Here is a 24,818-nt window from a genome sequence, read left to right as displayed (position 1 = left end):
GAAAATGATGTGATATGCGGTACAATCCACAGTTGTTGCTAACTCCAAAGTATGTAAAAACATACAGAACTCCCTCCAATATCAATGATTTGAACACAAATATCAGATTCTTACCTACAGAAGCATACATAGTTGTTCCCTATTTTTTCACAAAACAAAATATTTTATTATTCACCTTCTACACACAATACCAATAAGGTCCAACTAAATACACAAACAAAATTTATATAAAATATTTCTTTCAACAAAAATAACAGAATGAATTAAAAATATGATTTAATTCCAAAATATTAAGTATTAAGTATTAACTAATAGATTTATATTCACCCTCAAATAACGAATTTATACACATATAATGGATTCAAATATTTAATACTTTAATGTATACTATCATTATATTTTACAAAAAAAATTAATTATATATTAACACAATAATTAAAATATTTAATTTAAAACGACTAATTTTATGGTTTAGTGACTTCCACTTGAGTATAAAATTTTTGAACTTGACTTTTTTTTTCATACAACTCATATGAAAAACAGGTTAGAGAAAACTTTTGATTTATTTTTTTTAACCATAGGTATTAAAAAGAAAAAATTTGTGATGATAATCATGCATGAGAATTAAGTGTTATGTAGAAAAGAGTTAATATTAACAACAATCATGCATATGCGTCAGTCATGCTTTTATTATTTTTCTCTCTTTTTTTCCCTCCATATGCATCTTTATTTAATGTGATTGATTTAGTCTAAAATTTTGAATGTTAAATCAGTGGAGACTATATTGGTTGGTTCTCAACAGTTAACACTACCTGAAGATACTTGGTACAAACTTTTCTAATATAAACCTCTCTTGTTAGTTGTCACCCATACGAAAATAAGAAATTTAAGTCTTCAAGATGAGAATAATAAACAAAAAAGTAAGGAATAATCTGAATCAATTTTGTTGTGATGTGCTTATTATTTCTTATCAAAGATATACATTATACTTTTTTAGGATGTGAAAGCAAGAGTGACTCAAATTTTATTATTTTTGATCAACATAAACTCTTATATCCAAAATCTGTATTATTTAGTAATTATGTATCTTGGCATTAGTGCATGTCTTTGTAAGCTAAAATTTATGATTTTATATAGCTGTCTATGAAAATTTTGCTAAAAGTCCCCCAATCCCTTTTTTTATTGGTCCAATACAACATGAGCTATATATTAAATTTGTTTTTGACTGTAGAATCTTTTTCTATGATGAAAAGCTTATGTTTTCTTGCAAGAAAACATAGAATTGGATTTTGTTCTTGTTCTATTTTTGAATGAATAATTCCAAGAAAAGTAGAAACTGTTGAGGTTAAAATTATGACAATTATGAGGTGAGGATCATATAAATATGGGACTAAGTGTATGAAAACAGAGAAACAATTATGTGTATGAAACTATGAATAAAATTAGAAGTACCTGCTCATCCATCAACACCATTTCAATGGAGCTAATGGATTTGGGGTCTTTGAATCTCGGTAAAAACCAAAGTCTGATTACTGTGACATGAATCTTCCAACGTTCCTTTGGCGATGCAATCATCTCCAACAAATCATATCGCCTAACCATTTTTTCTCTAGTAAAAAAAAAAGAGCAAACGTAAATTCTAGCAAGTACGTATAGTAAGATTGTAGGACCACACCTCTTAGGCTTTTATAGCAACTAAGAAGAGGTATATTTTCGAGTAAATCATTTTAAAATCGGAGTGCATCCAAAATCACATATCCTCCATAATCTAAAAGAAGAAAAAATCTGTCTTGATGATTTAAAAAACAAAAAAAAGATTTAAATTGAAAATAAAACACTTATTCTATATCATAAATACTGGCAAATCAAAATGTACTGAGTAAAAAAAGGAATATAAAAATAAGATTTGAATCCATGCCTTCCTTGCAGCAACTCACCTCTATCAGTTACAGATAGGGAGCATCCTGGTGCGACGGCGATCTGAACGACAACAACATAAGTGAAAGTCTCCTCTTGCTAATATGCTATCTAGCCTCTTTGGTCACATTAGCATCTCCGATCGTCGTTGACCTCCTCATCGGCATAACCTCGTCATTATCTCGTCGCCGTATGAGCAACCAGTCTTCTCATTTTTGCCGTACTGAAGTTGCCAATGCCAAGACGCCGTTCTCCATTGCTGGCGTATATGTTTGCTTGCTGGGAGAGAGAAGACCCAAAAAGATTAAAAGAGGACTTTGAGTGCGGGTTGAAATTAATTGTATGATATCCAGATAAATTTTTTATCTGCCCAGCTTAGAATCGGGATTATTCTTCGTAGGCCCATGTTTTGTTAAGATGCAATGGAGGCAAGCAAGCAAACATGGTGTGGGCCTTATTTTTTTTATTCTCTTTTGATCATAATTCACAAGTTCTATGCTTTGTTTGATTGTTGTATAAATCATAGATCTACATTGAGTCACCTAGGAAATTAATTTATTTTGCTTACGTTTTAGAATGAGTTTAATTAATAATTTGTTATATAAAATTAATTTATATTTTTAATAAATTAAATCTAATGATATTAGTTAATAATACATAGAATAATTCCATTTAGAATGAAAAAAGTTTTACCTTATATTACTTTTACTTAACGAAATATAAAACTTAAAACTTAACAATCCACAGAATATAAAAGGTTAAGAAAATAAGGTGATTTATAAATTATCTTTAATTTATATATAATATAATTAAATTTAATAAATTCAATTAGAATAAACAATAAATTATTTATTTTATTTCAGATTTTATAAGTGAATAAACCAATTAACTAATATAAGGAATTACAATTAATGTAGTAAAATTAATCAAGTATTATATACTATAATAAATTACATTGATATTTAAATATCTAATCAAATTAATTAACTGATATAATTAAATCATATCAAAACGCTTAAAAATGCACCATTCTTAATTAAATACTATCTATACTATATAAACCACATTTAAATCCATTTTTCCGTACATATATAATTTAAAGTAATTTAAAATTTATTTGATTGAATATTATAATATAAAATAATTTATAAATTAACGTTAATTCATATATAATATATAACTAAATTTAATAAATTTAATTAGAATAATCAATTTCCTAATATAACGAATTATAATTAATGTAGTATAATTAATTAAGTAATATAAATTATAATAAATTATATTGATATTTAAATATTTAATCAAATCAATTAGTTGAAATAATTAAATCATTCAATAAATTGTATTGAATGAGTTAAAATAATTAAATCGAGAAACACTTTTCGGAGCATGCCACGTCAACTCCATCATTAAGGGCAGAAATCCAATTTTTATATAATAGAATAAATAGAATAAATTTACATATATAACAAAGTACTCCTTAATCAAACAACATATAAAATTATAAAAATTTGGTATCTAACTTTTTTAGACTTCGTGGATTCTTGTACAATCCATTTCACAAAATAAATTTAATGGACCAAATAATGATAATTTTTTTAATATTCCATCTTCATCATATAATATATAAATAATTAAAAAAAATAAAATAAACAATGTATTCATAAAACTGTTAATAACAAATATAATAAAGAGAAAAAATATAAATATATTTTTTATTTCTTGCCATATGTATTTTTTAATTTGGGTGAATAGGTATATTTTACAAAGTAATAACTAGAAAATACAAATAAATTTATTACTCTAAATTACAAAAGAAGTACTGAGTACTTTTTAACTAAAACTTTTATTATAAATTTATTACGAGAAAATGTATTTATGTTTTAAATTAATGTAGGTGTTTGGGATAAAATATTAAAAATCAAAGAATATGTTTTGCATTCTTATATTAAAAAATAAATAAAATTATTTTATATACAAAAATACTATTTTATAAGATAATTACAAAAGGACCTCTCAAAAATTCCTAATTCAATTTATTGATCTAACATAACACACAACACTTAATAAGATATTAAATAATATTCTCATATTCATGTTTATCATAATAATTTTATTATCAAAATAGTAGTTATATATTGTGTTAAATTAATCCAACATAATAATTTTTAATATACTTTAATTTAATTTTTTTATTTTAATTTATATTTTCATATTTTAAAATTTTGGTAATAATATATATTTTTTATAATTTTAAAATAAAACAAAAAAAATCTGACCTAAATACAAACACAACGATAGAAGAAAAATACAAGAATATTGATATTTTATCTTATGTATTTAAAAATATATTGCATAAATAAAAATTAATCATTCTTATTATAAAATCTTTGTCCAATTAAAATTTTAACAAATGGCAAAATTTTTGGTGATTTAAAAGAAATAAACAAAAACTAAGAACGAGAAAAAAAACAAGAAACTGCTTAAGAAAGGCAGTCCCGCTGAATACTACTCTCAAATTCTTTCCAAGGCAACGGAAGCTCCACTTGGGGAGAAAGGGTCCTCATTGCGGTCCTTGCCATGATGTCTGCTACTGTATTTGCATCTCTCAAGATCAACTGAAGATCAGCACGCCATTTCCAAGATATGATATCTCGAATTTTTAACACCAAATGATCAATAAACACAGAGCAATCTTGTAAATTATTGACAATAGTAAAAGCCTCCACACAATCTGTCTCACATATAATGTCTCTTTGTCCCGAGTCCCATGCTAAAAGAAAGCCTCTCCAAATAGCAAACAACTCTCCTTGCAAAATGCTACGACTCTCAATTGTTCCCAGACAGCCTCGTTGCCCCCTTCCCTTCCAATCTCTGCTAACACAAGCAAAACCAACTCGAGCACCACTGCCAGGATAGCTAGCATCACAATTAATCTTAAAGGTACCCACTGAGGAGGAATCCAAGAGCCACTAATGGTTGAGGGGATAGACAGCTGTTGCAACTCAAAAATATTTTGGAGCTCCTTTTCCAAGGACAAAGTCATACCAATCACCTTGTCTGTGGTCCAATGGTCGTGAAGATGAAAGATCTCGTTATTCCTTGAACACCAAATCCACCAGAGACCAGAAAAGAATCTAAAAGGGCACTGTTTGCTATTATGTAAGAACCAACTCATCAAATCCACTGGTTGATCGGAGATCCCTAAAGCTTGCCAAACAAGTTGGACTTTTGGACAATCCCGAATACAATGTAATACCGATTCCTGACCTGAGAAACATCGTGGACAGCTATCCGTGTGCGAAATGCCCCTCCTAAAACGAAATGCAGCAGTAGGAAGAGCCTCCTGAAGACATAGCCAGGCCAAAAATTTGTGCTTTTCCGGAACATGTTGACGCCAAAGCCAAAGCCAATCACCCCTATCCTCCCAACTAAACATCTTCTTACTGAGCCACAAATAACCACTATGAGCATCATAAACCTTTGAAACCGCATCAGTCCAACACCAACCGACCTCTGAACCAGCTTGAACATCTGGGTTGTAAGAGTTAATGTTGCTCTGCAGAGACTGATTCAGAGGAGAATAGATATTCTCAAGGTTCCACTGTCCAGATGACCAAAGGTCCAAGATCCTGAGATCCGAATCAGAAATGTGAACATAATTCATCTCCTGACACAGTTGCCCCTCTCTTCTCCATTTAGAAAACCAAAAGTTCTTTTCCAAATCCTCAATGCACCAAATAAAACCTTCCTTCAGGATATCCCAAGCTCGACATATACTCTTCCAAACATAAGATTCCCTTTCTCGAGACCGACTAAGACAATCATCCTTAGAAGAATGGTATTTCTCCGTCAACAGTTGAACCCATAGCTTATCGAGATGGTGAAAAAGTTGCCAAACTAGTTTTTCAAGAAGAGCAATATTGGCACAAAAAGGATCTCTAATTCCCAGACCTCCAAACTTCTTAGGGGTGACCAACACTTTCCAGTTAACTAGATTTAGGCCTCTACCATCAGCTTGACCCTTCCATAGAAAGTTTTGCATCATGGATTCTATCTTATTAGTTACCCCTTTAGGGAAGAGAGATACTTGCATACGATAAGTAGGAATCGCAGTCACTACCGAGTTGAGCAAACAGAGTCTACCTGCCTTATTAAGCAATCTCCCTTTCCAGCTGGCTAGCCTTCCCCGAATCTTGTCCAGAACATCATTGAAAGTTGCGCGTGTCACCCGAGAGTGATTAAGGTTCACCCCTAAATACTTGCCCAAGTTCTGGACAAATCTGATGGAGGAAACTCCAGTGAAAATCTCTTTTCTTGTTGCTGAAACATTCCTAGAGCATAGCGCTTTAGATTTCTCCACATTAAACTTCATCCCAGAGGCTCTGCAGAAATTTTCCAAAGCTACCATTACAGTTTGAACTTGCTGTTTTTCAGCTTTACAGAAAAGAAGCAAATCATTGGCAAACATCAAATGAGAAATTCTTGGACCCCCTCTAGAAACCGCAACCGGCTTCCACAAGCCCTTATCAACTTGCTAATTAATAGAACAAGACAATCTCTCCATACACAACACAAACAGATACGGTGATATAGGATCTCCTTGCCTAAGACCCCTGCTCGGAGTGAAGCTATTTAATCTATCCCCATTCCAGAGGATAGACAGTGAGGAAGCAGTGACACAACGCATAATCAGATTGACTGTCGGAGGAGGAAAGCCAAAACTCACTAGGGTTTGTTTCAGGAATCCCCAATCCACTCTATCGTACACTTTCTCCAGATCAATCTTAAAGACCAAGGTGCCTTTCTTTGACTTTGTCTTCTTCATGAAATGGAGAACCTCTTGTTCTACAATGATGTTGTCTGGGGTTCCTCTCCCCGGGATAAACCCTCCTTGAAGGGGCCCAATAATCTCTTTGAGATGGGGACGAAGTCTATTGACCAGGACCTTCATTATAACTTTGTAAACCACATTACAGAGACTAATTGGTCGGAAATCCTTCATGGAAACCGGGTTTTCTACCTTTGAAATAAGAACCACAAGAGTTTCCATCATCCTTGGATCCATATCCAAACCAGAGAACGCATGATGAACCATAGTCCAAACATCAAAACCAACAATCTCCCAGTATTCTTTAAAGAATAAAGCTTAAAACCTATCAGGGCCCGGTGCCTTAAAAGAATGCATACTGAAAACGGCTGACTTAACTTCTTCCAGAGTAATTGGCGCTATGAGATTACAACAGGCTTCATCATTCAGGGAAGGTAGCGGCACATCACCAAGACAACCTAAGTCTACATCCTCCGACTGACAGAATAGGTGTTTATAAAAGGATTCAGCTTCCCTTCTAAGGACATCCGAGTCCGTTTCCCATACCCCATCTTGAAGAAAGAGATCATGAATCTTATTATGTTTTCTCCGCACAAGAGTCTGGACATGAAAGAATTTGGTATTTCTATCCCCAAATTTTACCCACTGCTCTCTGGATTTTTGAAACCATAGAAGTTCCTCCTGCACAAGCGTGTTATTAAATTCCTCAATCAGTTGTTTTTCTTTTTTCCGCATAGACAAATCCTCCATTACTTCAAGTCGCTTCTGAAGGAAATTAATCTGTCTCTCCAATTTGCATTTCCTAACGAAAATGTTTTCGAACACTTTAGAATTAAACTCCAAAGAGTTCTTCTGCACTTCTGAAAGTTTGCCATGCATCTCTCTGTAGCCAGCCTGCCATGACTGGTTCACAATATTTTTGTACTCCGGATGAGTTACCCAAGCCGCAATAAACCAAAAAGGTCTATTCTTTTTCGGTTGGGGACGACCTGCACAGCGCACTAGGATAGGACAATGATCAGACTGAAGCCTATTTAAAATTTCTGCATAAGCCTCTGGAAAGAGAGATAGCCAGCCACTATTGATACAGACCCGGTCAAGTTTTTTTGCCACCTCAACACCATTTTTAACCCTTCTGTACCAAGAAAACCGTCTTCCAATAGTCTTCAAGTCAAACAGATTACTATCCCCTAGAGATGTAGCAAGCCGATCTACATGACGACTCGAGAAGAGGCAACCCTTAGATTCATGAGAGAATAGTACTTCATTAAAATCATCAAGAACAATCCATGGCCCGCAGAAAGACGAAGACTGAGTAACAAGATAATCTCATAGCAAAACTCTGGTATTAAATTGAGGATTACCATAGATACCACTGCACCTCCAAATCACATTATTTACCTGAACCTCAACTGTAACACACTGATCGAAAGCATCAACCCATTTGCAGTGAACACCCTGCATTGCAGAAAGGAACCAGATACCCCCTTATGTCCTGACGCCTCCACTATACCAATAGGGTGATAACCAAGTCTTTCCCAGAACAGTTTCAAGTGTTGAAAAGGACAATGAGTTTCAACCACAATAAAAATTACAGGTTTAAATTTCCTAACCAGTTCTTTACAATTCACCCGGGCTAATTTATTAGAAGCACCCCTAATATTCCAAACTATTATATTTAAGCTATCCATAATATAAAATATAAAATTATAAAACAAGGAAATTAAAGTGCTTCACCAACCTCAAACCGAGGCTTGCCCAGCAGAAGTGACTCCCGTGACCTTCAGGTTTTCCGGATCTCCATGGAATGTCTCCTTATTCTCGCATACCGACGCAATAACAGCCGGCAACGCGCCTTTCTTCACCAATGGAACCGCTACGGTAACATCCTCCTTCACGGTTGCAGGAAGACATGACGATGCTTCCACCACCGTGCCTCCATTCTTCTCAACTGGCGAGCTCTGTAGGGACCCCGGCCTTGGTCATTTCTGAAGAGAGGACCCGCAAGGCACTGGGGTGTGTCGGGTTGAGGAGATCGACGTCTCACCAACACGGAAAGCGCTGTGTCCGACCTTGACTCGTGACCAAACCCTGGCGCGATAAGAGCTGGATCCACTCGTGTGAGAGAAGTGGATGGTGGGCCTGATTACTCTATCCGAATCAGTTCTGGATTGAGTGCCTCTTTGGACCTTGTTAGATTGCTTCTGGCCCAGCTTGGTTTTACCTTTCCTCACAACTTGCTCCCAGCCTGGTTCATCATGCATGCAAGCCTCCTCAACATTATTTCCTTCCAAATTATTAGCCTCTAAATTCTTTTGTAAACTCGGTGCAGGATTCTCGCCAGTAACGCCACCTACTACATCAGGTTCTACTTTATTTGAATTGTGAATTTTGGTCTCAGGATGTGGCACTACCTTTGTACCGTCTCGTGGCTTGGTGGCATCGGAATCATCACTCTTTCCTTCCCTAGAGTCTCTACCCAAGCACTGTGCCAGATCGTGACCATAACGTGCACAAGAGTTACAAATTAAATTTAAACTTTCATACTCCACTACATGAGTTACGCCTTCCACAATGATATGCTTGATCACTGGCAGTCCTAAATTTATTGAACACATACTCGGACATATCGTCCTCTCTCAGCCAACTTAGTGGCTAAGTCCACTTTGATGGGAACTCCTATTGCAGAAGCAATACGCATCATGGCTTGTTCCTGATAGCACCAGATTGGGAGCCCCAAAATCCGAACCCATACAAGTGTAGACCCGAAGGATTCCTCACATGGCCGAAAATCTATATCCCACGATTTTACAGCAACATAGTGTCCCTCAATCAACCACGGGCCACCAAGCATGACTTTCTCACGATCTTCACCTGCATCAAATTTTACCATGAAGTACCCAAACCTCACATCAAGCAGATCAAAGCCACCTTTGATGTGCCAAACCATCCGAAACTTGTGTGAAAGAGCTGTGTAACTATAATTTTTATCAAGAACCTTTATCACCAAAATTTGATAAATGGTAAAATGTGCCGTAATTTTTTAAAAAATCTAAAAAATACTATATTAAATGTTACAAGTAGTGAATGGATAAATAATTTTCAAATTCTTGAATTAAAAATATAGATAACACTTTATGTATTTATATGAGTTACTGAACCAATTTTATTAAATAAATAATTTAAATACCAACTATAAAAAAATACTACTATATCAGCCAATGAAAATAATTATGAGACACGTAATATTATTTATTATTAAAAAAATATATATTAATTTAATAATAATAAGTATGTAATAATTCTGGATATTTTTCTCATTAGGACATACAATCTATCATGGTCAAAAAATAATTTCGGAACTCAATCATATTCAAACTCCACAGGATCATTCGGATATAACAACTAGAAATTTTAGAGCCAAATTTGAACAATTAAAGGAGGATGTTATTACGGTGTATTGAAAAAGGTGAAAAGTTATATTTATGTCATTGAGTTTTAGAAAAGAGGATTGCCACACGTACATATGTTGTTAATATTAGAAAATAATGACAAGTTGAGTGATCTCAACCACTATGATAGTTTGGTACAAGCGAAAATACCATCTAAAGAAGCAGAACCACACTTACATAAGGCAGTGCTAAGGCATATGATCTATAATACTTGTAGAACACTTAATCAATCTTCATCATGTATGAAAAATGGTCAATATAAATGTAACTACCCAAAAGAGTTCGTAGCAGATACACGATGAGGTGATGACTCATATCCTCAATATAGAAGGCGATTTGATACTCCAATCCCTATAAACCAAAATGTCACAATGGACAACAGATTGGTAGTTTTGTACAATTTTTTACTACTACTAAAATATGATTACCATATCAATGTAGAGATATGTAGTAGTATCAAGAGTATAAAGTATCTATAAAAGTATTTCTATAAGGGACCAGACTGTGTTGCAATGGAGGTTCACAGAAGTTCACATTATGATGAGGTGAAATAGTTTAATTGATGCAAGATGGATTGCCGTTCTAGAGGCATGCTAAAAAATATTTAAATTCAATCTTCACCGAATTTACCCATTAGTTGAAAGATTGCAAATTCATTTGCGGAACCAACATCAAGTGAGGTTTTATGAGCACCAAACTATTTCTGAAATAGTTAGTGATGACTGTTTTTCAAAAATAATGCTTACCGAATTCTTTGCACTTAATCTGGCAGATGACTAACAATCTAGGCATCTTTTGTATAGAAAAATCTCAGAATATTACACGTGGCACAACAAGAAAAAAGAATGGCATCGACGCAAGTCACAAAAGAGAGTAATCAGTTGGATCTATACTATTTCACCAACAGAATGAAAAAAATTCTATTTGCATATTTTGTTGTCACATGTAAGATGACCAACTGGTTGAGATGACTTGCTAACAGTGAATGGTGTCTAATATTCGTCCTTTAAGAATTTCGCTCAGTATCGAGGAATGTTAGAGAGTGACAGCAGCATAAGAGCGTGTTTGGTTGAGGCTTTTATTTTAAGAATGCCATGTATTTTAAGAAGGTTGTTTGCAACCATCTTAATATTTTGTGAGCCAACACATGTAAGAAGGTTATGGGATGAGTTTTTTTATATATGGTGGATGATTATCCATCAACAAACACTACAACGTGCCATAGGTTGACAAATCACTTGCTCAAGGATTTAAATGACATATTCCTTCAACATAAAAAACATATTGCACAATACGATTTACCAGCTCTAACTTCGGACAACGATAATGACAACTTGATGCCTAGAATTATTGAAGAAGAGTTGTCTATCAAAGTACCTCAAGAAGATTTGTGTTCTATAAAAAGATTGAATCATGACCAGTCTATAGCTTTCAAGTGCATTATGAATACAGTTGATTGGAGAAAAAGTGGAGTGTTCTTCGTTGATGAGTCAGGGGAGCAGGTAAAATATTTTTTTACAAAGCTATAATTGTAGACTTAGGAACTAAAGGACATATGAATAGCTACAACTTTACTCCGCCAGGGGGGGAGGGAGGGGTCGAATAACTCATTCTAGATTTAAATTCCCAATTAATGTAGAGTCATCCTTGATATGCAACATAAGTAAACAATGTGATCTCACAAAATTAATTAGGTAAACAACATCGATAATTTGGGATGAAATACCAATGGTTAATAAAGAGACAATAGAATCATTAGACCGCACATTACGAGACATATTAGAAAATAATAATCCATTTGGAGAAAAAATGATGGTGATGGGAGGGATTTTCGCCAAGTACTACCTGCTGTGCCGAAAGGAAGTAAGTTGCAATTGATTTCAGCTTCTATTATTAAATCACATTTATAGGCATTCACCAAAATTCTCCACTTGCGACAAAATATGCGATCTCTTAATGATCGTGATTTTACAGAGTATCTTATGCGCATAGGGGATGAGATTAAGCCTACCATATGTGAGGACTTGGTACAAATAGAAGCATACATGGCAATACCATGGGAAGGTGAGGCATCATTACACAAATTAATAGAAGAAATCTTTCCAAATTTATAATTTCATGAGTGGGATGCATCTTACATGGTGAAAAGAGCGATATTGACACCCAAAAATAATAATGTACAGTAACTCAATGATATATTTATCAACAAATTTTTGTGAGAGGAACAAATTTTAGCATTCTTTGATAAAGTAGAAGGAGATACTAATAATCTGTATCAACAAGAATATCTTAACTCAATCTCCACAGGCAGATTACCACCTCATACATTGAAGGTTAAAAAAAAGTGCTCATTTGATGTTACTGAGAAACATAGATCCTAAGGTAGGCTTATGCAATGGCACAAGGTTACTGTGTCGATGAACTTTTCAAAACATGTTAAACGTGAAAATCTTAATCAGCCATCACTCTGGACAGAACTTTGCTGCCTCGGATAAAACACAAAACAACTAAGAACTCAAAATTACCCTTTATGCTTATTAAAAAGCAATTTTCTGTAAAGTTGAGTTTTGCCATAACGATAAATAAATCACAAAGGCAATTATACGTTGTTTTATCTCAAAATATTTCTCAGTCAACCACAAAACTCTTAGTCAAATAAGGAAAAGTAGATGAAAAAAGTAGACAATACACAGGGAATATGGTGTTCAAAAAATTTTTGTTACCTACACCTCATGTAATTTATGTGCTTAGTAAATATGTGGGCCTTGTCCTTGATATAAACCGTATATTATATAATTTTAACATTGGAATAAATAATTTTGTTCACTAATTTTAACAACTAATAACTAAAATTTTTGAACAGACAAATTGATATCACAAGAGCTCATCAAGATTTGTCAAGAGATAAGAAAAAGGAATTCGAACATCTGCTTTACTCAACAGGTACGCACCAACTAAGATTCACATAAATAAACTATTAAAAAGATATGACACATCATTAAAATATATCAATATTAGTTTTTAAGAAATTAACTTATGCAATGTTTATATTATTTTGAAAAAAATCAATTTTTTAAATGTTGATATCAATTTCATAATTTAAGAAATAAAATTCGGGATGTATCATTATTTAATTCAAAAGTAATATACGAAACATTATTTAAATATATAGTGATACATGTATGTAATAAATTACAAGAAGAAAGATTTCAATAGTTATGGAATATATGGAAGGATGTGCAATTAATTGCATCAATGAGACTAATCGATAATAAAGTAAGTATTACTATATTAATGACTGTGAAAATTGCATTGATGATACAGATTTTTATTTTAATATTAATCAAATGTAATATTTAAATCAGGTTCATCTACTCAAAATTTATTCTATTAGTTAGAGAGGTACAGTTAAAGTAGACAAAACTCAGTTATAGAAGATGATAAAAAGAGAAATATTAGATAAAAAGAATGAAAGGTAATGAAACAAACTTTTAAATAATACCATCTATTTAGATATATATACTAATTATGTTAAAAATTTAACTTTTTTTTTTCAGACATAAACTCAGAAAAGCACAACTAGCTCATTTTGATGACAAACAATATCAATGCAAATAACTATTATTAAATATAAATTCCTAATAAATCAAATGTAATGCTGTTTAATTTACATTTTGTCATAGATAAACAAGGATTAATGTCATTTTTTTTTTATCATTTTAGAAAATTCAGTGCAAAACAAGATATCTCAATTCTAAAGGTTTTAATTGAATTCATCATAGGAATCAATTTAATTGAATAATCTTGAAGCGTTTATATAGTTATTTTTACGGTCAATAAATCTGACAGTTTTTTAACACTCGAAAAGTTATTGATAAGGAGATGTATGATGAATTATGAAAGATTTTTTTTAGATACACTATTTTTATATTCTCCTATTTTATTTATTAATTATTCTTATAATTTGCTATTTAAAAATGAAAAAAATAAGCATGCTCATTTCTTTTGTTTTTTCATTATTTATAGAAAAAATGAAGGCCTCTTTAAATTTAGATCTATATTTTAATTTATTATATACTCTTTTTGAATAAGGATAATATTATTATCATTATTTTTTGAACAATATTTTTTCTAATAATATATATACATACATATACACCTTTTTTATTGTATGTTTTTATAATTTAACATTTTATTTTTTTTTAATAATTTTAATTTTAACAAAATATGATATAAATAAGGCCATATCAATATTAAAATAATATAAAAAATATTTATCTAATAAATTTAAAAAATAAAAAATATATTAACAAAAAAATAAAATTAACTTCTTAAAAAATAATAGAAAAAGGTTGATCTGCCAGTTGAGTTGCTAATTTTTAATATTAAAAATATTGTTAAAATAATATAATCATTATAACTACTAGTTTACTATAACACTCTCATGTTTTTATAAAGCTTTAAATTTAAGTTTTGAGGTAAATAAAATTATTTTTAATTTTAATCTTTTGTCTTTATCATCAATTATATTTTATTTTTGATGATATTATATAAACAACTCATTTTAATAATTAAATTTAATTAAATTAGTCTAATATTTCATTAGATAACTAAAAAATTTAGTTAAAAAATATAATAATAATAAAAAAGCTTAATTAAATATTTGAATTTAATTATAAAAATAAGTTATTTATTTAATATTTTTTATTTTATTATTAACATTTAAAAATCAACTAATACAACTTAAAATTTTGTTATAGTTAAAATCAAAATAAATAAAAATTAAGCAAACTCTTACGGTCATATTTTCATAAAATATTTTGTTAGTTATTTTATATTATCAAAAATTATTTGCCACGGATTAGTTTTTGATTTGTCCATTTAGAGAATACTATAAATAATTAAAAAAATAAAAATTTAAAATTTCATATATCGTATAAAAAAATTACGGAATTATCCACTTGTACATTATTATTATTATTACATTAGTAAAATGTTTAAATTTATTATCTTAATCATCTTAACGATGATTCATAATTGTGTAAAATTTTTTAATTATTTTTTTTATCAAAATTAAACTCTCCAACATAATTTCCAAAACACTTTTATTATCTCTTTTAGAGTCCAGAGCAGACACCAGAGCTAAGAAGTTGAAAGTTTGAGCTGAGGAAGAAGACGACGAAGGAAGTGAAACATTCAGAGAGAGAGAGAGTGTGGGTGTGATTGATCCACTCACACACACGCTGTCATGAGGAAGCGGGATTTGGCCATTCTCATGCTCTCCGCATTCGCCATTTTCTTCTCCCTTCAGGTTGAACCCTAATCCCTTACCCCTTACTCCTTACACTCAATCCCAATTTAATCTCATGTTCAATTTCCATTTTTTTGGTCCCTTTTATATTCGATTGGTGCCAAACTATGCTGCTCGGTTTTGAATTGCTAATTCAATGGCAACTCGGTTCAGCACGAAGGTGGTGTTTCTTTCAAAGACGCGTGGATGCACCTCACCGATGAATACCCAATCAAATACGAAGCCGAACGCCTTCCGCCACCTTTGGTTGCTGATCTCAATGGGGATGGCAAGAAAGAAGTTCTCGTTGCTACCCATGATGCTAAAATTCAGGTACATTATTCCCATTTTTTCCTTTCTTTTTTATTTTTTATTTTTTCCTCGTGCCAATTTTGATTCATTTCTATAGCCTCATGCTTATTTTGGTATCCTTTGTGATTTAAGTGTGAATGATCATTTCTTAGCTCTATTATTTGCTCCATAACTTTGTTGCAACTTACAACTGGTACTGGACTACTAGTAGTGTGTAGCATCTGGGATTTGTAATTATGGCGCGTCTCTATGCAGGTTTTGGAGCCCCATAGTAGGCGGGTCGACGAAGGATTTAGTGAGGCACGTGTGTTGGCCGAGGTGTCTCTGTTACCCGACAAGATTCGTGTTACGTCTGGGAGACGCCCTGTTGCTATGGCCACCGGCTATATTGATCGTTACAAAATGGGGCAACGGCAGAAACAGGTTTTGGTTGTAGTAACTTCCGGTTGGTCCATAATGTGCTTTGATTCCAACCTCCAAAAGTTGTGGGAAAATAATTTACAGGTTGGTTGTGTGAATGGTATTTCAGCTATAGCATTTCACAGGATATAAGTTTTCACTGTATCTTTTTTCCATAATCCTGTTATGTTCGCTTGAGTTTACTAATTCTTTTAGTGGCCATTAACAGGAGGATTTTCCCCATAATGCTCACCATAGGGAAGTAGCAATCTCTATAAGCAATTATACTTTGAAGCATGGAGATACAGGATTGGTCATTGTTGGTGGGAGGATGGAAATGCAGCCATATGTATGTGTCCCTTCCCTGGTCTTTATCCCTTTGTTATTGTATTTTGCTGTGTATGCTTGTTTCTACAAGCTATGGCAAAGCACGTTATCTAAAGTTGATTGTGTTTATCAACCTTTATGAAAAATTAAAACTATAGACAGTTTATGAGTCAGATTAACATAAGGTCATGACTTTCTCCTTGCTTTGAGTGTTTTTGTTTACATTAAGGATGAACATGAAAGTTCCCAGTCAGCTATATTTAATGAAGCATGATTTTGCGGGTTTCCTTATACTTTTGGAGTTTCATAAATTTCCGTAGGCTATTGATTATCATGATGGTAATGATTTTGGATGTGTATCCCTGGTGTGTAATCAGAACTAATAGTTTATCTTTCAATTTGAAGCAAGTGTATTTGGTACTATGTGGTGTCTTATTGCTGTCTTAATGTACATATCAACTGTTTTTGTATAGTTTGTGCTGATTGGTTTCTCAAGCAAATTGTTCTGTCACTCTCAGGTTTTTATGGATCCTTTTGAAGAACTGGGAATGGGAGCTAGATTTTCTGAGCAGCAGAGAAGAAGTGCTACTGAAAAGGAGGTATGCCTATACACATGGTTGCTAAACGTTTTTGTCATTTTGTTTTATTACCATTAGCATGCAAGGGAGTACCAGAAACATTGATTTATTCAGACCTTAATGATCTGAACACAAGACAACCGTACTTGAAATGAATAAGATGTGATATAAGACAAAAGTGTAATTCTAATAGGTTATAGTTAGAGAATATTGACCTTTTTATAGTGTTCTATTGTTTTGAACCATTTTGCGCTTCTTTTTTTATCTAATTCATCTTACTCCCTGTTCTTCCCCCCTTTGCATATTATCTCATCCCCTTTAAATTTCTCTTTATGTTGACTATTTATTATGTTCCTTGTTCTGAATAGGCTTCTGACAACTCTGGAACTGTTGATTTACGCCATTTTGCATTTTATGCATTTGCTGGTAGATCTGGCACAGAACGATGGAGGAGAAAAAATGAGGTGTCTTTCTTTTCTGGTCTTTGTCATGCACTCATGCTTTCTAAGTTTGGTGTTCTTTTCTGGTCTTTGTTATGCACTCATGCTTTCCCATGGAGAGGGATACCTGAACACAAGCATATGAACAGGGATTTTAATTCGTGACTATACAGTTAAAAAGAAAAAGTCATGATCACACACACACAACACAACACAAAATGAGGAATATAATGATCCAGAGCCTGGTGTTGATAAATTATTCCCATGGAGGGATACCTGAACTCAAGCATATGAACAGGGATTTTAATTCGTGACTATACAGTTAAAAAGAAAAAGTCATCAATCACACACACACAACACACAACGCAACACAAAATGAGGAATATAATGATCCAGAGCCTGGTGTTGATAAATTATTCCCATGGAGAGGGATACCTGAACTCAAGCATATGAACAAGGATTTTATTTCGTGACTATACAGTTAAAAAGAAAAAGTCATCAATCACTCCATCACACAACTGAAATATGTTCCCAACAAACTTCAAATTCAGTCTTAACTGTTTCACCTGGATTAGATATGTCACAACCTACATGTTGGTCATTTTGGTTAAATGTGTCATGAAGCTATTATGACATCTACTTTGTAACAAGCATCAAGCACGTGTTGCATTATTGTCTTTTCTATTTACTAGTAATATCGTGTTGTCTTTTCATTCTTCAGAACATTGAAGCACAGTCTTCAGATGCTTCACAGTTACTTCCACAGTATAACTACAAGCTTGATGTTCACGCTATGAATAGTCGTCAACCTGGAGAGGTATTTAAATTCTAGCTGTTCAGATGAGTCTTAGATGCTTTGTATTGGTGGAATCTGTGGAATGGATTTGCATGAAGCATTAATCCATCCTGTGGGCTTTGACGTAATAGTCTTTCTTTGACAAAATATGTTTCTGTTCTTCTTCCCATCAGCTCGGTTATGTATGTTCGTTTTGGTGCGGATTGTGTTTGTTAATTGTTATATGTAGCTTTTTCCGTTCTTATATTTCCTCATTAGTTCTCTAAACAACTTCTAGAACAATGGAAAAGTAATAATTGGCCCTTCCCATCCTAAATAATATCCAAACAAAGAAAAGTTCAGCTGTGTTACGTGTTTTATAGTCATTGTGTTCCTAACATTCCTTTATTTTATATAAAATTTATTCTCTCTTCAATAAATAATCAACCATCAAAACAACGAATAGCTTAGAAGGATTGCCAGAATCCTATCTAATATTCACCCAAGTATACTCGAGAACCTTCATCAGCTCCTTCCTCTGTATGTGGAAACACTTTGGCTTGCTTAATTTAGATGTAATTGTGAAATCTGTATCCAGTATCATAGGTATCTCCCTAAAGGATAGCTTCCTGTGACATGTGAAATTCTAGTTTGAATGCAGGGAATTCAGAGAATCAATCCTGGGAGTTATGCCACATCATTGGGTATGTTATATTAGTCAAACTTTACTGTCTTGTGGTAAAGCTTTATCTCAGATGCCCTAGAAACTTGATGTTACACACACTTTATCAGGATAGGAGGGAAGATACTTTGTTGAAGTTGGCACACTTCAGGCGGCACAAGAGGAAAACATTGAAGAGAACACCTGGAAAGAGTACGAATTACCCTTTCCACAAGCCTGAGGAAAATCATCCTCCAGGGAAGGACTCAACCAAAAAAATTTCCAACATAATTGGGAAAGCTGCAAATTATGCTGGTTCAGCAAAATCTAAGAAGGTTAAAATACAAACTGTGTTATGCAACTCCTAACGATGCTGATTTTAGTTAATAATTTAGTCATTTGAGTACATTATGTTTTCTGTATTAACTACTACTACTAATAATAATAATATCTATTAGAGTTTTCTAATAATATAAGGGGGTTAAAAAAAAAAGGAGAAATGTTTTCTACGGTACTAATGAGAAGCCCCAGTCACATCCTTACTTTTGGGGGATCCTCATTGTTCTAATGATGTTTTCCCCTTGGATGCAGCATCTACCTTTCGTTCCAACAATAACCAACTACACTCAGGTTTGGTGGGTTCCTAATGTGGTGGTGGCTCATCAGAAGGAAGGGATAGAAGCTATTCATCTGGCATCTGGTCGAACAATATGCAGGGTATTTATATAGACCCCCTAATCAGCTTGAATTTGATTATTGCTTTTGTCATTATTTGCATATCTTGATTAAGTCACAATACAAGTTTGTCAAGTAATTTGTGAGCCTATTGTAACGCTGTAACTACTGATACTGTTTCTGGTCTACAGAGCAAATAATTTCTTAGTGTAGAAAGTATTAGTGTTTGTAGGTTTTTATTTAAAAAAAAAATTAAAGAGAATGTTTGGTTCATCCGTCTGTCAAACCTTTGCTCTTGGTTTCTGTTTTAGCTAAAATTTCATTAAGCTCTGACATGTTATTCGCTGATCTTATTGCATTTTCACTGTAATGACAACTTTGTCTTTTTCAGCTTCATCTTCAGGAAGGTGGTCTACATGCTGATATTAATGGTGACGGAGTTCTAGATCATGTCCAGGTGCATTTTGTATTTTTTTCTTTAAATAACATTAGACCATCATGTAATTTGACCATGATATGACATGTTTAGTATTCATACTATTAGGCTGTTGGAGGAAATGGTGCTGAGCAGACTGTAGTTAGTGGGTCAATGGAAGTGCTTCGACCTTGTTGGGCTGTTGCCACATCAGGTGTACCAATAAGGGAGCAACTGTTCAATGTATCTATTTGTCATTATAACCATTTTAATTTATTCCAACATGGAGATCTTTATAGAAGCTTCGCTCGAAGTCCAGATATTGCTTCTTTAGAGGTAGCAACGCCTATTCTCATTCCTAGAAATGATGGCCACAGGCATCGGAAAGGAAGCCATGGTGATGTTGTCTTTTTGACAAACCGGGGCGAGGTATATGCTATTGTTCAACTTTGTTTCTCTAGCCATAACATCTATTATTTTTTTATTTGGTCACCAACCAATACAATTTCAGTTTTGTTCACAAAAGTGTTTCAAGTCTCAATTACCTTGTTCTGGTTGGTGTTGGGCGAATGCATTGTGATGCTTCCATCTGATTACTGTCATAGGAGAACATGCTTTGTATGGTGCTTGAATAGCTTCACATGGACCCATATGATATTATTGATGCTGATATAAGGACTGGGATAAAACTTTTCCTTGCAGATTACATCATACTCCCCTGGTTTGCATGGTCATGATGCTATTTGGCAATGGCAACAATCAACTGGAGTTTCATGGTCAAATATGCCTTCTCCATCAGGGATGATGGAAGGTGGTCAAGTGGTTCCCACACTGAAACCTCTCTCCTTGCGATCACATGATAATCAGGAAATGATCCTTGCAGCTGGTGAACAAGAAGCTGTTGTAATATCACCCGGAGGTAGTATATTGGCTACAATCGAATTACCTGCTCCGCCAACTCACGTATTGATCTCTGAGGACTTCTCAAATGATGGGCTCACTGATCTCATTCTTGTAACCTCGAGCGGAGTGTATGGCTTTGTCCAGACCCGTCAACCCGGTGCTCTCTTCTTCAGCATGTTGGTTGGTTGTCTAATAGTTGTAATGGGAGTCATATTTGTCACCCAGCACTTGAATTCAATCAAGGGAAAGCCTCGTCCTTCATCTGGTCCTCGGTGAAAGCCAGGAATTGCAGGCACTTCAGAACCAACAGAAAAAATTGTGGAGGTGTATAGAATGCAACCACTAGTGCGTCGAGTATTCAAAAAGCATGGAGTTTAACGTAAGATTTTGGGAGGTGCTTAACAGTGTGGCCATTGATTGTAACAGTTTGATAGAAGTGGACAAGATAGCAATGCATGTAGGAATTTTGATGTTATAGTGTTGTTATTATGAGGGAACTATACTATGTTGGCTTCACTGACCCGAGTTCATGTGATTGCGGTCACCAATTCACCATACATAGATAATTTACAAACTGAGACTGTACCTATATATTTCAGAGTAAGTTGATTCACACTAGAAACTTACCTGAGTTCAACTCTTGCTCTCTTCCTCCTCTACATTTTTTCCCGTCGTATAACGGCGGTTAACTTCGCCCAAATGCAGCTTGAGGGTTTTCGGTCGAAGTTCTTTGTTCATATTTAATTCGTCCATTTTTATTTACTGTTTTATTTTTTAAAGAAGAAACCTTTTTTTTCCTTTATTCTATATTGAAGAAGTATTTACCTTTTTTATTCTGTTTTCAAAGAAAATGCTAAACAAAGAATAAATAAATGTGGCCGACTAAAGATAATTTGAGAAAAGAATTAGAGAAATAATGTTATTCCACCCATGCTATTTTTACATTATATATATATGAAGTTATAGAAAAAAAAATGACATTATAAAAATAAAAATAACAATATTCATTCTCAAAAATTATTATGTTCTCTTGCAGTATTTTTTCTCTACGTGTGTTTATCTTGAAATGTTAATTGGATGTAGTTTTATTTTAACATAGCCAATTGGATCAGACGTACACGAGGCACATCCAGGAAATATCTTTGTAAGACGAAAGCGACTGTTTCTCGATTTTGTATATGTTCTATGTAGCATATACCCTAGGATTTTGTATTCTGTTTTATTTTCTGTTTTCTTTACAAAAAGAATTTTACACCAGCAGAAAATGCTTTTATCTTAATTCTCCTTCTGATAAAACTATCAATTATTTTATATATTATAAATTTTTACTATTATGCCGATATTCTTACGGGTGGCTATGATTTAAATAGTTTTGTTATCGGCTTATCGCCGTGCTTTCATTGAATAATTAGTTAGTCTCGTGGCCAATAAGAAACAAGAATGAACTTTAATTTTGCTAACCCTAAAAAATAAGTTTACAGAATCATGCCTACATGGATCTCTTCCTTTATTCTTATGGGCTTTTGTTAATGGTCGGTTTCTCAAGATGACTTATAAGTTGACTTGATCAGTTATTTAAGATGAGTTATAAATCGACTTATTATTGGATGACATCAACATTCTTGCTGGGTGAATTCAATATATCAACTGGAGTCATACTCTTCGAGAAGGGAATTTTGTTGCTGACCTTCTTGCCAAGAAAGGACATAAGCTGCGTTTGGGTCTTCAATTCTTCGATAGAGCGGCAGAGCCCCTCCTGATATCTACCACCATTTTGATTGTTAGAGGCTCTAGTTGGTTGTTTTTCTCTCTTTTTTTTTTTTTTTTGCTGATCAAGTTGATAGTTTAGAACTGTTATATAATTGTATATTAAATCATCTAATAATTTTGAATTAGTAACTTTACATGAAAATAATTGTATCCGAGTTTTTATTAAAAAATTTTGTTTGTGTTTCACTTGATTTTTGGTAACTTTGACAGGGTGTCGAATTAAACTTGTATCAAGATCTCAGTTCGGAAAGCAGATACGACTTCTCTAAAAATAAGTGAGCTCGACCGGAGAATTACTTAACGTAGGTATCAAAACTGTATATATTAAAATATTTGTGATAAATTACAAAGTAAGAAAATAAATAAAACGAAGTAAAAGTCTGAAAATAAAATGCTTGAAAGAAAAGAATAAAAAATAAACAACATAAAACAAAATAACAAGAAAAAAAATGGAATAAATAAGTATTGTGACTGAAATAATAAACAAATTAAAGTTTAAAATAAATGATTGAAATAAATTAAAAAGGAATTAAAAATGATAAAATGAAATGAAAGAGAAAGTTAAAATAACGAAGACAAAATGAACAAAAAAAAATTGACCTAGACATTTACATGCACTTACACTCCATAGATCTCTTTGGCGTCAGCGTGACTATGGATTTGTAGAGTTTCGTGTGATGTTGTAGTGTTCAAATTGAAGTCCCCTTTTCACTTCTGCCTTCTATTTATAGACCACAAGGATAGATTTGCAAAGTGTTTTTCTCTTCTCACAATCTAGCTTCTTCCTATTTTTTAGGCCACAACATTGCCTTGACCATGAAGAATCTTAACTCCCAAATTTGACGTTTCACATTTTCTCTTACCTTGGTTTTCAAGCCCCACGTTCCATAAAATGATTCTAGATGATGCCTTCATGCAATTATCTTATTTCGATTTTTAGAAGTCACCGACTCGACTCCTTTTAGGATAAGTCAAACCCTTGTACTCACACTTTTATGAAACAACCCATGTTATGATACTTCGGCCTACATTCTTGTGCAACAACCCACATACTATGACACCTCGACTTACATACTGTCGACTCACCATTAGGTCAAACGATCATGGTCGAGCTATCTGAACTGTCGAATTTTTGTACTAACATATTGCCCCTTAAAACCGGTCTTTTCAAAAAATGAAATGACGAGTTTCACTTGATCACATGACTTGCATATGCCATTTTTAAATTTCAAAATTTTAAAAAGACAGTTATGCAGAAACGAAACTATTCACACATTTCTCTAGGAATACGTAACGTTTCCAATGAGCTTTAATTAATGGGTCCCTTCCTTTTAAACCTTTTCACATTCTCAAGTTTCACTTCTTTGTTCATACCCACTATTTTCAACATTCTTCATTCTTGCAAAAATCTTTTTCCTCTTTCTTGAAATCCTTATTCGCCTTTTTCATGGATTCTCAATATGGCCTCCATTCTAGCAGTACCCCCGTTGTTATCGCGGCTTCTTCTTCAACTACCATTGTCGCCACCACTTCTACCACTGTTCCTATTACTATTTCAACTATGGAAGATACTACATCATTCTCTCTTTTTGCTTCTACTACTACCACTGTGGCAGCCGCTTCTACTCCTGGCGGAGCTTTTGCTACTCACGTCTCTCCTTCACAAGAATAAGACAATGATGATGTTCACATTGTAGCTCTTCCTCTTCTGGTGGCTAATGTGTCACAGTTTTACAACGATGACGGCACTCTACGAGCTCCCTATTCTAACGTTGAGACTACTGAATTCTGGAGAAGCCAAGCATTGCTTCCATTCTAGGACACAGACGTCTTGTATCCATATTTAGGGCCACTTTTGACTTAAGAACAAGTCGATTCTATCTCTTCTTTCTTTCTATCTTTCCCTGAACATCTTTGATTTTTTGCAAAAATGTTAAGGCTACCTATTTTGTCAATCGAGTTTTAAAAACAATTCCCCCTAAGAAATCTAGCTTCTTATTTTCAATTTGGATGTCGAGGCTATCTTCGACTTATAAGTCTGTGTGAAAATATTTAGGCATTGCTTCTGCTCTT

At 33.4% G+C, this 24,818-nt stretch overlaps 3 protein-coding genes across 3 annotated transcripts; 1 reads left to right on the top strand and 2 right to left on the bottom strand.

Annotated features, from left to right (window-relative positions):
* Window positions 1–4,400: 4,400 nt before the first annotated feature.
* Window positions 4,401–7,015, bottom strand: LOC130980443 (uncharacterized). The gene is made up of 4 exons (XM_057904125.1): window positions 6,647–7,015; window positions 5,188–6,454; window positions 4,973–5,072; window positions 4,401–4,824 (listed from the first exon to the last, which is right to left on the bottom strand). Exons 1-4 carry the CDS (start codon window positions 7,013–7,015, stop codon window positions 4,401–4,403), a joined length of 2,160 nt encoding a protein of 719 aa, XP_057760108.1.
* A 51-nt stretch (window positions 7,016–7,066) lies between these two features.
* On the bottom strand, window positions 7,067–9,698 carry LOC130980442 (uncharacterized). Its single transcript, XM_057904124.1, has 5 exons — window positions 9,369–9,698; window positions 8,839–9,234; window positions 8,497–8,709; window positions 8,150–8,206; window positions 7,067–8,059 (listed from the first exon to the last, which is right to left on the bottom strand). The coding sequence occupies exons 1-5, from the start codon at window positions 9,696–9,698 to the stop codon at window positions 7,067–7,069; spliced, it is 1,989 nt and encodes a 662-aa protein (XP_057760107.1).
* A 5,573-nt stretch (window positions 9,699–15,271) lies between these two features.
* On the top strand, window positions 15,272–21,606 carry LOC130981845 (uncharacterized). The gene is made up of 13 exons (XM_057905578.1): window positions 15,272–15,511; window positions 15,665–15,823; window positions 16,058–16,306; window positions 16,431–16,550; window positions 17,047–17,127; window positions 17,475–17,570; window positions 18,268–18,363; window positions 18,972–19,025; window positions 19,114–19,317; window positions 19,574–19,699; window positions 20,049–20,114; window positions 20,202–20,501; window positions 20,775–21,606. The coding sequence occupies exons 1-13, from the start codon at window positions 15,449–15,451 to the stop codon at window positions 21,249–21,251; spliced, it is 2,091 nt and encodes a 696-aa protein (XP_057761561.1). The 5' UTR covers window positions 15,272–15,448; the 3' UTR covers window positions 21,252–21,606.
* Window positions 21,607–24,818: the final 3,212 nt, after the last annotated feature.

Source organism: Arachis stenosperma, chromosome 5 (assembly GCF_014773155.1).
Source record: "Arachis stenosperma cultivar V10309 chromosome 5, arast.V10309.gnm1.PFL2, whole genome shotgun sequence".
NCBI classification, from domain to species: Eukaryota; Viridiplantae; Streptophyta; class Magnoliopsida; order Fabales; family Fabaceae; genus Arachis; species Arachis stenosperma.
This window is presented reverse-complemented; position numbering and strand designations above follow the sequence as displayed.